Source organism: Phalacrocorax carbo, chromosome 3 (genome assembly GCF_963921805.1).
Source record: "Phalacrocorax carbo chromosome 3, bPhaCar2.1, whole genome shotgun sequence".
Lineage (NCBI taxonomy): Eukaryota > Metazoa > Chordata > Aves > Suliformes > Phalacrocoracidae > Phalacrocorax > Phalacrocorax carbo.
In genome coordinates this window covers 99,379,709-99,396,746 of record NC_087515.1, presented here as the reverse complement: position 1 = coordinate 99,396,746, position 17,038 = coordinate 99,379,709, and the positions used below count along the sequence as shown (strand labels likewise).

General features: G+C 36.4%; 1 protein-coding gene across 1 annotated transcript in view; it reads right to left on the bottom strand.

Moving 5' to 3' along the window:
* The window catches only part of EYS (eyes shut homolog), an 888,772-nt gene that overhangs the window by 577,544 nt on the left and 294,190 nt on the right, over nt 1–17,038 (bottom strand). Inside the window, exon 16 of the mRNA XM_064448569.1 lies at nt 2,951–3,072. Within this exon, the coding sequence (XP_064304639.1) occupies nt 2,951–3,072 (122 nt within the window). The remainder of the gene's footprint in view (nt 1–2,950; nt 3,073–17,038) is intronic.

The window sequence follows — 17,038 nt, the reverse complement described above, 5'->3', positions numbered from 1 at the left end:
GAATCAAGTACTTTGGAAAGACACTTGGCTAATTCTCCAAATTTTAATGTCATAATGATTACAGCTGAATTCCAAACTACTCTATATCATTAGAAACACCGGTTCATCCATAAAATTATGTTGCCTGTTATTTTGCAAGAAGAGCTGAAGAGATTTTCACTTAAAGCTTCCCTGCAAACTGGTAACAGTAAAGGAGACACAAGGGTTTTAATTAGGGTTTGATGTTATTAGGGCAAAACCTCAGAAATATCAGGAGATATGATACAATAGGATAGAGGAGAAATAGGGAATTCAGCTGATAACAGATGCACCTGTCTATAAATGTTCAGAGACATAATTTGAGAGATTATGCTATCGTGAGAATTAAGAGTGAGGTTCACAGGGTACTGGAAATATATTCATGAAACTATTCTAAATTCATTTCTTTGCTGTACCATGTGCCAAACTGAAAAGTGAGAAGGAAGAAAAAGAAATTTCTTACTTTATCAGCTGAACAAAAATTAACTCGAATGAAACAGGAATTACATAACAAGTTATTCATATTTAACAATTAAGGCTTAACTATTGACTCAGTATCCTTCTTATTTTGATTTTATAAAATAAAAATATGCAACTGAGAAGGCTTTTCATTTTTTTTCCCCAACAGCATGCCATTTATCTTCCTGTGATGAAGGCTATAAAGAAAAGCATTCATTTCTGGCACACTTGTTGATTGTTCAGTTTTGGCAGCAAGTTTTCATATCAAGGTTCAAAAGTGAATAGCGCCAGATGAATAAATGAACTTCAAAGACAAGTTTTCAGTAAGTAATTATTGTTTGAATTATTATTATTATTAAAGATTTGAAACTTGGTACAAAAATCTCTCCTTTTGTATTATATTCTTTTCTGGCTTTTTTTTTTCCTGTACAAAAATATATTTTTTATTTTGTTGCACAATAAATTACCTAGTTTTTCAAGAACTGGTGTTTTCAGATCGGATCTGCAAATACTTAAGAGACAGTAAATTAATGAGTATTAGCAAAGGCAAAAAAGAAAGCTATGTTATCCATCCTTTACATTAAGTTAGAAGTGGTATCAGGTACCAGCAGTGGTGTGGCCAAATTCAGAGAAATTCAGACAATTCTGAATGTTGCACCAGCAACTAAACTCACACTAGCAAAACAAACTCCTCCAGAACATGGCCACAGGCAAGGAAACTGCATTGTCTATCACTGCTGCATTCTCAAAGGACTTCCTGGCCTGACTTTTGTCCAGACCAGCTAGTGCTTGTGTAAAACAATGCCTAGGCACAGCTCAAGAATACCAGTGGCCTTGTCTACTAGTCTGTTAGAATCCAGTTATCCTGTTTTAAAGACTACATTAATTTTAAAGATATGGCTGGATGTCATCAAGATCAGATACTAGTCACTGCCACAGCTTAACAACCGTGAGATGAACACTTTGTCTTCTTGCTGTAATTTTTAAGAGAGAAGTGTTAAGAGGTAGTAGACACCAAGGCTTTTTGATATTAAGTAAGAGTAATTGTGAAAAAAATCAGAATGTCTTTTAACATCTGTGAGTATCAACTCTCATTAGGACAACTCTAATGATTGACATGAAATTGCTTTAGATTATACAACAAAAACATTGGTCTAGACTCATTTTCCTTGTAGTTGCCAAGTCTTAGACTGCCAGTTTCAACTACAGGTATCTCTAAATAAGTTGGTTTTGTTTGGCTTATCACAACCCTTGTATATGATGATTCAATGATACATCTAATTTTCCTGCTCTGTTATGTCAACTAGGACAAATAGCTCTGAGGAAAAATATGTGTGGTGCTCATGGTTCAAACCACTTTTCTTGTAAACATTTTATTTAACAGTTCAGTATTTGCCAAATCCAGAAAAAGTACTTTTTGAGCATTTTTTTTCCTCATTAAACAACAGGGAGTCCTTGGACGTGTTCATATGTAGTTGACCCAGCTTTGAATAACATCAGGAGAAGAATATTACGTTCTGCAATATATATAATGCTTCCAGAGGCTGAAGAAATAGGTAGAATATAAGGACAAATAATGATACACAGCTGCAAAATATTCAGGCACCCAGGATTGTCCTTGAGAATGTGAAACTGTACATATGCCTATTCAATCCATTATATCATGTAGGAATTCAAATCGCCATAATGTAACATAAACAGTATGCAGTAGGTTTTCTTTCTGATTATTATCTGTATTATCAGGAATATAATCACTGCACAAGATGACTGTACAGTCATTACACTTTTTTTTAATGCAGCTCTATCGTATCTATTGAGAGTTTACATTCAGATACAGGACTCTTCTAGCACTGACATCATAACACAGGTGAACCCTGCCTACAAATAACAGAAGATTGTTTATGGAATCCTTATCTTCACAATACTGAAACAAAATAATTTTTAAATCATAAATGCATGCATGAAGTAAAGATTGGGGTTTGAGTTAAAAATAATACAGATAGTGAGAAATCCTCATGCTTTCTCCCAAGGTGGCTGTAAATTTTAGTTAATTACTGTTTTGTTGTCATTGTAAACCACAAGGTGGCAGCAAAGATATAATCTCTTCATCTAAGACTGTACAACTATGTCCACTCCTACTACTTTCACTATTAAAGTATCTCCTCTGCTTACAGGGCATATATGACAGAAACAGATCCTATATTTTCTTTGACAAAATACAGTTCCAGATTAGATTACTTTAAGTGTTCTGAATTGAGGCTTTTTTTTTTTAATTTCCATCAACAATTATTACGTCTGCTGACTTCAAATAAATGTGCAGTGAAGTAGTGCATTCACGACACAAGTGTTTGCTCATCTTTGTGTAATAACCTTTCATTCCCCAAGCTGAGAAATGAAAGAATAACTGGATGCCTAAGTCTGAAGTCTGTCTTTCCTGGAACATCATCATATAGTGAGAAGATGCAACACTTACCTATAGCTGTTGAAAAGATCCATGCAGGTGCCGTTGTTTTTACAAGGCCCTGAATTACATTCATTTGATTCATATTCACAAAACGTTCCTTCCCATCCAGGCAAGCAAATGCATTGGTATCTCTGTAATGTATTAAGTAAAATAAATGATCTGTTACTTTCTGTATTTTTAATATAATACAACAGGTATTTTTAGAGATTGTGCATTTTGTTGTCTTCTAACATGTGCTTTGTCATTTCTAAACTTGAAAAATTCATAAATGTATGAATAGTTTGACCTACTAATATTATTAAAAAAAAAAGAGGATACGCGTTAAGAATGCAACACTACTTATTTACTATCCTTTTGTATAACCAACCTGTGTACCCCAAATCCTTTACTACCTCTTCCTCCCTCCTCCAAGTTTTTCTAATAAATTATGCCTTCTATAAAACCACTTCACTTAGATATTATACTGCTATGCGTAAAACACAGGTATTTACAGCTATCTGAGTTGTACCGTTCCGCATGCAGTCCAAGCAAAACTCTACATAAAATAATTTATTATGAAAATTCTCAGGATTATATAGCTATCCAACTTGCTTAAGACCTTTAATATGAAACTGTGCATCGGTATCTTAATTAAGCAGTACTAGAAAACTCGTGACATGAGAAATACTGTGTCCCATACAGTGTATTAGATAGAACACAGGCTGTATTAAGTAGTAATCCAGATAGCATAAATACAAGTCTTCTAGCTCGATGGTGATAGTATTAAATAAACTAATTCTCAGGTGTTTTGAGTGCAAAATTTCTGACTGATTAAACTTCAGCAGAGCGTATATCCACTTCAAACTGACATGTTTTATAGGACATTTTTCATCACGCTGCAAAGCTATTACACCAAATTGTAACCACACTCCGGTATTATCTCCAGGTTGAAAAATTATCTGGTACCTGCATACAATGGGTTGTTTGACACAGTCTCACAGAAGTGAGAAGCATAAAGCATCTTTTTCCTATGTTCTACAAAAAAAAAAAAAAAAAGGAGAAAGGTGAACATCTGCTGAATTGATTATTAATTAGAGAGAGGCAACAATGCAAACACTTCTATTCAGCAGTAGCTTTAATTGATTCTTTTGTAGCATGCTTGCTTCTAACAAGGCTTCTTTCTACCAAAACTTAGGGAACACTTTAATGGTAAGCATGACTAATGTGAACTATTTCATTACTTGCTAAACATTGCAACAGCCTTCAGGGTGGATTTTAAAGCCTATTAAAATCCATGTAAGTTGGAAGCCATTAACAGACAGCAAAAATGGTTTAGGCATTTTTTTTAGGGGCTGAGTGCATAAATAAACTGCCACAGCATGATGATCAAATATGTAATGCATCAGCACTGTGGCACCTACAGGTGTTTATAGCCTGCAAATCATATTGCTGCATTTTAGCTGTTTTCAATCTACACCTTGGAAACAGAGACGGACAATTGTGTCTCGAAGAGATAGGGGCTATGAGCTTTCTACATTAACAGTAAAAAGAAATTATTTAATTTCCTAATACAGTTTAAAAAAATATAGTAAGTTAAGCATCAGAACTCTGAAGGAAATGCATATTGGGCAATTGTCCCAGACCCTTCTATGATGATACTCTTACCACCTGCTGCTAAATTAAAATCTTAGAGTACTGTATTGGAACAAAGGTAACAAAATAAAAAAGGAAGCTAATGTCAGTAATTAAGGGCAGTATGATTGTCTTGAGGTGTCATATAGTGTGGAACGCCTCCACTGTTTCCAGTACTTTAAATTATTTGCATATATATTCTACTGTAGCTGGTCAAACCAACTTTTCTGCCAACCAATTTGTACATAGTATATTTGTGATTTGTATTTTTCCCCATTTGTTTTGTGCTCATGTTGACTAACACAGATGCTATGCTTGCTTGGGACACACCCATGATTTCTGTACCATGGATATTCTGAACCTGCTGAGTTACACTTTAAAAGCCAGAGAATAAAACTGAATGGTATCTTTCTGAATTAAGATAGGGCATCGTGACAAACACTGAATGTCAGTACCTTATTTACACAGAAAACTAAAACAATAGAAAAATAATTGCATGAAAGCAGGCTGGACACTCAAGATGACCTCAGTATGTACTGATGAGTTAACTACATATTCTAGTCAAAAAAAGAAAGCAACATTTTGTCTTCCATGTTTTACATAGGCAAGGCTATTCCATGCAAGTAAATACACTTGCAACCCACAGACTCCATCTGTTAAAAAATGAAAAGAAAAAACTTAATTGATAGTTTACTGTTACTGCTCTGTACTCCTTAACTCAGGCTCAAGAACTGCAACATATTCTCTGTGAAGAGAGAAGAAAATTGATAGCATGAGTCCAAGAAGTAGGAAATATCTGAAGTGACAGTAAATCAAAACTAATACAGGAGACAAAAAGATTTTGTTAAAATTTTTTTTTTTTAATAAAATACTGAGAGATGAACTTGGAAAGTGAAAACAATTTTCTGGGAATTGTGCCAAGAAAAGAAATAAGAAAACACACTGAAACAAATTACAGTACTAGCCCACATGTTAATGTTTTCTGTTACATCATAGCCACACCCAGATTAGTTGTTAAATATTTTAATGAACTGGAACTTTTTTCTGAGATTTCCTCAACTCTTTGCATATTTATCAGTGCTGTGAAAGGATGCTACAAATACAGAAGGTAAAAATGGGGACTACTCCATACCCACAAGTAACTATCAGACACCTCTTACAAACTATTCTACTGTCAGGTTAGGTTTTCACATAAATCAGGAATGTGGGATAATGACTTACTTCCAAAAAACTCTTCCAGAAATTATTACAAAATTAGAAGTGAAAGGAGGCTGCCAACAGTTTTGTTCAGAAAGCAGCATTTTTTCTCGCCTCACTAAAAGCGGGTATCAACCCGCTACTGAAATTCCATGCTTTGCAGACTTCTTATTACATGAGGATTGTCACATCAAGCATTACTCAGCATTACTCACATACATGTGTATCATGCACAGGTACAGGATACGTAAACTAAAAAATCTTACATAATATTTCATCTCTGTGTAGATTTAGGGTAGCTTGAAGTGCCATGTTACAATAAATTATATGTAAGTATAGGTAGATTAAAAAAGGTATTGACAGATACAAGACTTTGCAGAGAAGAACCTGGATGTCCTGTGGACACCAAGTTGAACACGAGCCAGCAACGCACCCCTGCAGCAAAGAAGGCCATCAGCCTCCTGGGCTGCGTTCAGAGGAGTGCTGCCAGCAGGTGGAGGGAGGTGATCCTTCCCCTTTCCTCAGCACTGGTGGCGCCACACTGCAAGTGCCATGTCCAGTTCTGGGCTTCCCAGCACAAGAGAGACATGGAACTACCGGAGAGGCTCCAGGGAAGGGCCACTAACACGATTAAGAGACTGGCAGATCTCTCATATGGCAAAAGATTGAGAGGTGGGACTGTCAGTCAAGGCATAGTATACATCAAACAACATAAAATGACAGCAAGCTGTGTGGTGGAAAGTATGCAGTGAATCAAGCAAGATTCAAGACTCCAAGACTGGAGGAATAGGATTTGATACCCTTTATTGTGATTATATATTACTATCCATTGTAGACAGATTAAAATACATGGTACATCTGAGTTCCTCCAAATCATCTTTTGCTTGTCCTCTAAAGAACACAATAAATGCATAAATAAGACCAGTTATTCCTTGTTATTCCTTGTGCATAGCTCTCCCTTGCACAATATATAGCACAGTATTTATAAAAGTGGGTTTTACCAGCTACACACCAGGTCAAAACCTGTAATTTTTTTAATCTCCTGCATACGTACCAAGAACCATATATGCACACTAGCATGTCGTTACCCAGTTAACTGTGTGTGTGGTAAGAAAGTGTTATTTAAGAGTATTTGCATATTTCCCCTTCTCCAACACTGTAAATGCAAAATTAATCATTTCCTTAAGCCCCAGTCAATGTTACTTTACCAGAAAATGGCAGCTGAACATCTGGCAAATAGAAACTACAATGAAAAAGGCTCATCATACACAAGGATCTGAATTATGAACATGGCAAATCTTCAGCCTGCACTTTGCATGTGTAGGTTGAGCAGAATTTTTACCATACAGATATATACTCCAGGTACTTTTTCCATGTCTAGATCAAAATTTGAATGGAAGTAATTTCATTTTTGAAGATACTATGGAGTTGGGGCATTTTGGGGGACTAAAAAATACCTTGCCTGGAAACAGAAACACACAAATGGAAACACAGAAATCTCCCTTTATTCCCTGTGTTCCGAGTTCTTCAGCCAGACCATGTTTCTTGTGGTGCAACTCTTCTTCCATTAAGGCTGAACAGGATGAGCGCATCATAAGACTATGTATCACTGGCACATAATGGGAGATGTGCTCCAGCAAGAAACCCCAGGTTTGCCTGTGAGATTTTTTTTTTTCTCCTGAAAAATGATAGTCTTTTTGCCTCTACAGAAAACTTTTCATCACAAAATTCTATTCTCTTCGAAACAGGGCTTTTTACTACAGAAAACCTTCATGCAAGAATTTTGTTAGTGCTAACAGCAGTTCATTTAACCTTGTGAAATAAATGCGAACATAAAAACGTAAGCATCTGTGAAATCATATTTGCAATTGCTCTAAACTATATTGAGTTCCTAACATTATTTATGCAGCCTTTTTTGTTAATTTAAGGGTCTTTTCCGAGCTGCTACTCTAAGGTTTCACTTTCAAGTTATTATTGATTTAACCATTTACATAACCATACATATTCACTAGCAAAACTAGAATATTCCCATTTTTTTTGTTGACATTGTTTTCATTATGCAAGTCTGCATTTATATCCCAAAAAAGCAAGCTTATTTAAAAAAAAAAAACAACCACACACACACACCAAAAAAACCAACAAAACATAGTACCTGTTCATCTTCAGCTGGTTTAACCCTTACTTTAACCTTTACTGACGAAAACCAATCTAAACTAAGATCTGTGTAGAGTGAAGTCCCAGCAACTATACTACCTTTCAATCTTCTGGTAATGAATTATTTACGTGTTCTTCACAGTATGTTGGAACAGTGCATGTATGAACACTGTTACTCCACAAGAGAAAGAAAATTTACTTCTGAGGCATGAAGAAAATTTGCAGTTAGCCCTGTTTTTCCTAGTCTGAAAGTCATACGTGGCTTGCTCCAATATTAGTTAATAACTCTGTAATAGTCAGACTGCCTAACTCACAGGAAAAAAACCACTTTTTGGGGCTATGTACCATGAGGTTTATAATGATAATTAATACTGATACTAATTGAATGAACAACTATAACAAACAACATTAAAGACTAAGGTAAAAAAAAGTATGAATTATGGATTCAAAAGTTTAGAAATACTACAATAAGAAGTCTAATTTCTAGACAGTGCTACAACAACTGAATGGTTCTGATAAAATCACTATTTAAAAAATCACCAAAATCAGTTATTTGAACTTATTATTAGAATCACTAGCTGTCCTATTCTTCTGTTACTTTATTAAAAAAAGGGTTTATTTTACTCTTGCTACATACACGAGCTATGTGATTTTTGCACTAAGCACTGCAAAATGTGAAATACTAGGATAAATAATATAGTACTAGCTATCTACAGAAGTTGAGACAGCATATGGATTTTTAAAATGTTATTTAATATTTTTATTCATATATCCTTCCCTAAACAGCTTGACATATTAAAAATGCTGACCAGTATACTTACTTGTCCTTCCAAACCTACTGATATTTTAATAACCTAATAAGTCTATGTTATGATAAATTATACAGTATCTGATATCAAGGATAAAACAGAATTTCTTTTATTCAAATTTTAAGCAAGACTTTCAGGAGAAACAGATAACATTTTTAATTTGCTTATCTCTCCAACCTTTTAAATAATAAATTAGTTAAATTAGCAAGAAGGACCATCTTTACACCAGCTAGTACACACAAAGTTTGATGAGCTGTAATGAGTATTGCCTGACACCGTAACGTTTCTATCTGTGTATATTAAATGCATGTAATGAATGTGTTAAAAAAATACAATTTGTATCTTATTTCAATAGCACACCAGTAGTAAAGACAAGTTAACGTTTTCATTCACTGCAGGCTCAAGCTTAAAATATGGCTGGTATTTAGACATGCTGCATATTTACAACTCTAACTGCACTGTACTGTTGTTTGTGGCCACAAGGAAAATTATCTTAAATGGGAATACTAGTTATTTGCACTGCATGTCTTCATACGCTACCATTTCATTAAAAGGTAGCTTTGCTAATAAATTCATCATCATCGCTGCTTTTGATATTGATCATTTTGAAGTGAAACATTTGTAAAAATAAAATACTCTGCTGAAAGTTTAGTGCTCTTTAAATTAAATCATGATTAATGCTAGCAACAGACTTCAAATTATCTTAGATTTCATATTCCCACTGCAAACAAATGCTGGCCTGTGCCTTCAGAATTTAATCAATTATTTCCACCATTGCTTAGATATGACAGTTCCCATAATCCAACGGAAATCTTGTCAGGGTTAGTTTTCTCTGTGGAGATTCATCCGTAACATGCTGAGGCATACAGACATGCAAATAGCTTTTACTCATACTTACACAGGTTTTCCATTTGAGCATGGCCAATGTTAAACATTGTGTTAGGTTTGCAGAAAAAGGAAAAATACTCAATAACAAATCCACACCTCTGTGATGTTATGTTTTTCTATATATTTTAAAATGTTATTCTAGGAGACAATACAAGAAATATGAGCATTAGAAGACCATAGTAAGTATTTAAGAATAGTCATTAAAATAAACAACTGTGACAGTCAAAGTGTTTAAAAATTGTTGCTGCAAATTAGGAAAGATTCTTCTTTGGAAAACTGAAGGATTTCTGGGAAAAATTAAGTTTTTATTTGAATTTTTTTCACTTTTTTTTTAAATGTAAGTATGGGCCTAATCTAACTAGTCTAGAAGTAATTTTATGACAACAAACCAAAGTCAGTTTGAAATCTTTTACATGTTAATAATTGGTGATAAATTATTTTTTGTCTCTATTTCTTGACCTCTACTATTTATTCTATTTATGGCCCTTCTTTCCTTCCTCTCCTAGAGAGCTTACCAGGAAACATATCGAATCACCTTCAACGTGTCAGGTACTGAATAGCACAGAAAAACTACTGAAAAACAACAGCTTTGTTTGTGCAAAATAAACCAAGTAACTAACTAGGTCCAGCTAGTGAGAGACATTTGAGTGTCAGCCTTTGATGAGTGTATCTGGTTTGACATTCAGCTCAATTGTTCAATGAAGAGTTAAAGGTCATAAACACATTCAGTACTGACAGAAACTTGACCCACCTAAAAGCTTGTCCAGAGCTTTCGGTTTGCCCCTGGATCTCAGGTAACAGCAGAGTTATGGGAGTTAAGTTTGATATTATTCCAAAGGAATAGTCTAGATATTGACAAAACAGAAATAATATTTTATTTCTGAATTTCAAGCCTTGTGTTGCTTCTGGTAGCATTTTAAATAAAGTAAGAAAAAGCAGTAGAACAACTACTGTTTTCCATAAAACAAAGCTATATGGTACCTTAACATAATAGTTGACTCAAATTTATATCTTAACCATACGACCATTACCACATCAGTGCAATTCAAACACCACAAAGTGCATTTCTGCCAACCTCAGGCTTAAAGCTAAGAGGAAGTTAAAGAAACAGGCAGTTCCGAAAATACTTCAACCCACATATCCTTAGAAGCATCCAGACATTCACAGAATTATTTTATGTCGTTTCCTCTTTTGAACTTTCACTTATCACTGCTTTAAATTTATAGAGCATTTTAGTGTAATAGATCACATTACAGATTAATGTGCTGCCTCTATGATATCTAAAACAAAGAAGCGAGTTTTTCGAAGTGCCAAACTTAGGCACTTATGCCCTGCTCTAAATACAGTTGGCATAAAAACCACCAGCTAGACAGCTAATAGACAAGGCTTGAGGAAGAAAAGATGATTCTCTAATAAATTTTATTCAACCTAGTCTGGTGTTAATATGTATACGCCAAGACATTTTATTCAATCTCATCCAATATTGCTCCAGACTAGAACAAGGCGGCTTCAAAATCATACACACAAGCTGTAGAAAAAAGCAATGTCATTCCCGGGACTAGATGATACAAGCATCAGCTGTAGCAATGGACATAGAACAGCTGACAGTGCCTGTAGACTAGGTAAAGGAAGAACAAATTATGAGAAGGCGCGGGGAGTGGGGGGGGGAGCATGATGTGACCTAACATAACAAACATCAAGAAGCAACATGTCAGAAAAAACCACAGAAACCCAGGCTTTTTGTTACAAAATGAGACCTGATCAACCACGATTAAGAATAACCTTCCTCCTTAGTATTAGATTATTACGTTTATCCCATTGTCTCTGAAACTAAAAGCATGGCGACAGGCTGGTCACACGGTGACTCTGCATTTCAGGATCTCATGGTAATCCAGAATAGCTGTTTGCTCTCACTGAAAGGATCCGCTTGCTTTTTCCCTTGTAAAGGACCAAGAACACTTACCTATCTGGTGTGGCAGCCTGGCACAAGGTGAGAACTGCCTAAGCCTTGCTACGCCGTCACGTAGCTCCCCTGGCACCAGCTGCTACCGGCAACGCTCGCCTGCCTGCGGAGAACCTTCCAGAGCGACAGGCGGGAGGCACCCGCCCAGCGGCAGCCAATCGCCAGATGCCGCGGGAAATTCAGCCAATCAGAACCGGGTATTCCCTCTCTGCTCCTGTGACTGACAGGAGCTGTGGTGGCTGAAGGAGAGAGGCGACAGAGACCGTGCGTGGGGTGGTTGGGGCGCGTCAGGGCTTTGCTGGCGGCGTGGAAGGGACCGGTCAGTGGGGTTAGGAGCGCTGCCCTGACTTGCCTCAACTCTGTCGGCGCCGCATCGCCTCCCTGCACTCCCAGCGCTGCGGGGCAGGGGCGTTGTGTGACCAGCTCGTACACTGGCCGCCCGGCTTCTCTCCCAGTCTGCTCCCTCTCCCCGGCTGCGGCCAGGGTGGTGTGTCATTCGTTAACGTTAAATACGTATCTGACTAAAAGTTCTGTCACATCGAGCACAGTTAGTTCTTACGCTGTCAGTTTGTTCTCAAACAGAATGGTTTGGCTCAGAGTCTGAGTGATGAGTGCTCCTGTCAGCAGCAGCTCGGGCTGGTGTCTGGCTGCAGCCCTCAGCTGGCGCGCACTAGTTATCTGCAGGGTATGTCTTCAGATAAAATAGGTGGTGCTAGTGTTAAGCTATGAGCATGCAAGTGAAGATACAAAGCTCAGAGCATAAACCAGTAGGAAATCATATTGCTGTACCAATGCAAAGATAAAAAAGGCTTGCAGTGGGAGTTAGGTATTTGAAAGAATGAGAGCACAGATCCACATTCACTTGGAACTGAATTTGCAACTCGTGGGGCTTGACTGTGCTCATTTTCAGAGCTGTGTCATCATTGTTTGCTTTTTTAGTTAGATCAAAGTGCACAGATGTTTAAAATTTAGTGGAAAGTCCCCCACGTATTTAGCTCATACACCTAGGTGGTTACTAATGTCCAGGTAGCACTGTGCATGCCTTTATGAGAAAGTTCAGCATCTCTGTTGCTGAGAGTTTTGTTGTTCCAAGCCCAGCGCTGCAGCTCCTGGAAGGCCAGTGAGTGCCTGGGGCTGGACGGGCTGGATTTCCCGAAAGAGGAATTCCAGTGTCCCTGATAAATGCAGCACAATTTTCTAGAATTTATCCCAGGACTAAAAACAGCACAGTGGTGCAGATGTTTATGTTTGATACATAGCCTCTGTATTGGAAACCTCAGTACTCTTTTCCCTGTTCCCTCACTGACAGTCGTGCATTGCCAAACCTAAGAGTACATGGCTGTCTGATAATGCACACCTGAAACTGGTTCATCCGCTGAGAACTTGGAAGAGCCTGTTCAGAGTCACCTGGTGATAGCTGCATTCACAGGTGAAAAATTCATAGCAGTTTCTGATTGCAAGAGAATTCCTGTAACTAATAGTTATGGTCTCAGAGTGGCTTGTTATAGGAATCAATACTTTCTGGGAAAGGCACAAATTATGTCCAACAGTTTAATTCTCTTGTTACGTAACACAATTTATAAATAAGTCACCTAAAGTCAAAGACAAGTACTCTTTTGGAAACCAAATTATTTAATTGAAAAATCAATGGGAGTTTACTTTTGAGGCTTCTAAAAATTTTATGTCAATTAAAATATGAATAAAGAGGCTGTAGAAGAGGACACAAAAGTTAATGCTGAGATACATTTTAATTAAGGGTTGTCACCATTTTAAAGATACAGTTTATTAGAAGGAAGAGAGAGAGAGAAAAGGGAACTGTAAAATTGGAGACAGACTAGATAAACTGAGCGATGGCACCGTAACCAACCCCCACCATCTTTAGAAACTTTTCCTAGTCTGAGCTTTTTCCTCTCTTTTTGAATGAGTTTCTCTTGAAAATCAGGACATGATTTTAACAGCAGCAGCTCCAGACTTTTCTGTTGTCTGTTTCTCTTTTTCCTGAAAAATGCAAGTTAATTCTAGATTTATTAGCATATTAAAGAACTGTTAGGAAGGGATTTCCATTATGAAACATTTATACGGATAAGAGAAGAGGGAGTAGGAGTATTCTTACAATAAAATCCTAACTTAATACTTTACATTCAAATGTTAAGAACTGTGTTCTCCTCTTTCTCTGTTTTCCTAACACGTAGTTAAAATGAATTTTAATAGTATTTTGGATGAAGCAATAAAACCATCAATTATTTGTACTGTAATTAGAGTACACTGTGATCTTAAGGAAGTTATGCTTTAAGAAATTATGACTGGATTTTATGATTCTCTCTATATTTGGTGTGGTAGAGGTTAACAACTCTTTTTACCTGTTAGCTCATATTTCATGAGAGAAAGAAAGGGCTTTTCTCTCTGTTTGGTAGCAGCAAATTTAAAGGCTTTCATTCTAATCTTGTAAGGATGTAAAAATATTTAATCTTAGCTATAACTTTTTCTGTCTCATTTCCACTCCCTGGGAGAGCTTGATCTTATTAAGGGCAATCTTCTATAATTTGCATGTTGTGGGCCTTCCTGGAGTTTGCCTCTTACTACTCTAATTAAGTTCTGTTTCTGAATATTGAGGGTTCCTGTCTACAAGACTTCAGGAGGCTCCACACCTTTTAATGGTATTGCAAGCACCGTACCCAGTACCCATACTTATTAAATCTATTACAATTTATGTTGCTGGTGCATGGTTACAGCTTTTCTTCATTCTTGGGATTTCAGCAGCATATTGATGAGACAGGCAATCTCATCAAGAAGCCACAAAAAGGTTGTTTGTGTCTGAAATTTGTCTACAAATGTGATAAATTACATTTCTTCTTTTCCTATCTGTGTAATTGCAGTTGTGTCATCATTAGGCCACTGACCCTCTCTTTCTTTATTCTCCCTCCTTCTCTCTCCACTGCCAAAGGTGCACCCGTTTCTTCTACTCATGGAATCCTACCCAGGCCCTTGCAGGAACTGGACAAAGGTGTGGATTTGTGCAGCCATTGCAGCTAATGGGACAGTAGGAAGGGTTACTGTAAGCCAACAGAAAAAAAAAAAAAAAAAAAGGCTGAAGTGCAAAACTGGTAGGAATGTGGGGAGACAGTGGTGGACCCTGGAGGGATGCACTGACTTCGGGAGCTTTAAATGAGGGAAAACAGTAGCAAAATAGGACAGGAAAGTCAGGTAGGGAACTGAAGATTCAGAGCAACGAGAGCATGAAAGGGCATAACCTCTGAGTAAGCAATCTTTATTGGCATTTGCAGATCTTTTTCAAACCTAATTTTGATCATCTTCTGTTAATGGGTTACATTGTGAATGGACAGATCCTGTGGAGAAACACATTTTCTGCAGGTTAGAAGAAAAAGGGTGCGAGAGCACTCTGAGAACTCTGGATTTAGGAGATTGCCATGGTGTATTTCCCACCAGCCATCTCAGGGACATAAATTTAGGACCGTGGTTTGTCAAGACACATATGCAAGATCCCTACTCTCTCTTTTTCACCTACAGTGTCATCTTTTTTTGTTCCTGAGGTACAGCAATGCTATGTGAAATAAGATGCCAATATCTGGAAAACATAAACATGTATGCATATACAATGACTCCATTTGGCTGAACAAAGAGAAAACAGAAAATTACTTGTCTCAACGCAGTCTCAAACAGAGTTATCCAAAGAATATATTACCATTAAATATTGTTCTCACAAATTACTTGTTTTTTAGGAATTCCCCCAAATTTTCTGCTTCATCATTTCCAAAGCACAGTAACCAATGTCATGGTCCTCCTTCTACAAAACTTTAGTATGCATTGCTTGCTGAAACTCATTCCACTCATTTGTAACTATATTTTCAAAATAATGTTTTAAACCAGAGGAAGAATGGGACAGAGAGGGCATTTTTGCATGTACAACATAGCTTCTCTTAAAATATTTTATTAAGGATATTGAGATACAGCAGAGCAGACACTTACTGTAATCTAAAAAAGTTACATTTCAAATTCTTTTTACTTCATCTATCTTTCTAAATTTTATGTTTGGATATTTCACTTTGATTATATGCCCAGAGGAAAGTAAAACATTAAGTTCATTCAATGGCGTATGATTTAATTTAACTTTTGGTATTAACTAAGTATTATAATGGGCATAGTTGATTATTTTTCTTTCTCTTTATTTCTTTTTAACAGAAAACCTTAGTATTTTCTTTTAAGAACAGTATCAGTGTATAAGCATGTCTTAAAAGGGCCAGAGCCCTGAGCCCTCTGGTTATAAAGTGAAAATTGTGAGAGTCCCATACTGAATTATTCCATTACTGAGACAGAAGCTTAATATATTAAGGACCAATTATTTTATACTGATCATCTAGTATTGGGGCAGAGCTCTCTCAAAAGGGAAGCATATATCTGAGACACTGTGCAAAGCAAGCGTAAGAATTTTTTCTTGGATTTAACTTGCCGTCAAAGTGGAGTCAATTTCCTCAAGCACGGAAAGGGTATACGTTCCCATTAGTAACAACTCACACACCAGCATAGGCCTAAGGAAGGTAGGGACAGGCTGTTGTAGTCAAAAGATGAATGAGTTACAGTTGCAAAAGTTTACACCAAGAGCTGAAGGTAGGGGATAGGAGGGGTGGAAATTAAAGACTGAATTTAAGTGGGAAAAAATTGGACCAGCTTCTTTGAATCAGATGTTTTAGAAAATAAGTGGATAGTTGCAGAATTGTTTAAAATACAAATGTAAATAAGTTATTGTTCTCCAATTAAATGATTGTTTCTGAAGAGTGTATAAAGAGCTAGAAAATATCACCACTTAAAAACACTGAACATTGAAAGTTATTTTAAAAGTAAAAATGGTTTCAAGAATTGTTCCTGTTCTTATTTTCATTTGCGTAATGTGTGTATAAACTGCTGAAAGATAATACAGCAGAAGAAAACAAAGCAGAGCTCTGTAACATTCTGTGCATTGAGGAATCATGAGATAATGAAGTGCAGCAGAGCATCTTGCTGTTTTCATTAAACATGCATACTGTGAACAAGAATAAAGAATATTTGTTTACTGATATGTATGGAAAGAGCCAGCATAAGCACTATTCTGGATTAGTTGCCACCGTTGTACTCAATAATAGATGAGGAAGGAGGTCTCGATTTTATAAGGCAAACAGGATGGTACTTATTTAGAATACAAACCCTTAAATCATAGTGAAACTCTTTATTTAAAAATGAAGGTAAGAAGCAGACTGGGATCTTTATCTAAAATTTTTAAAAACCTAAGTTTTTTAAATTAAGAAATTAAAATTTTTCAGAATGACCATTCTGTTAGTAAGCAATTACAGAGTAATAAAAAGTAACAGTACACATGCAGATACACACACAGAATCTTTGTAGGAGACAATGACTTTCTGTTCATGTTCAGTTTTTTCCAGAAATATATCAAGCTTCCTTCTGTGTACTGCTATACTCATG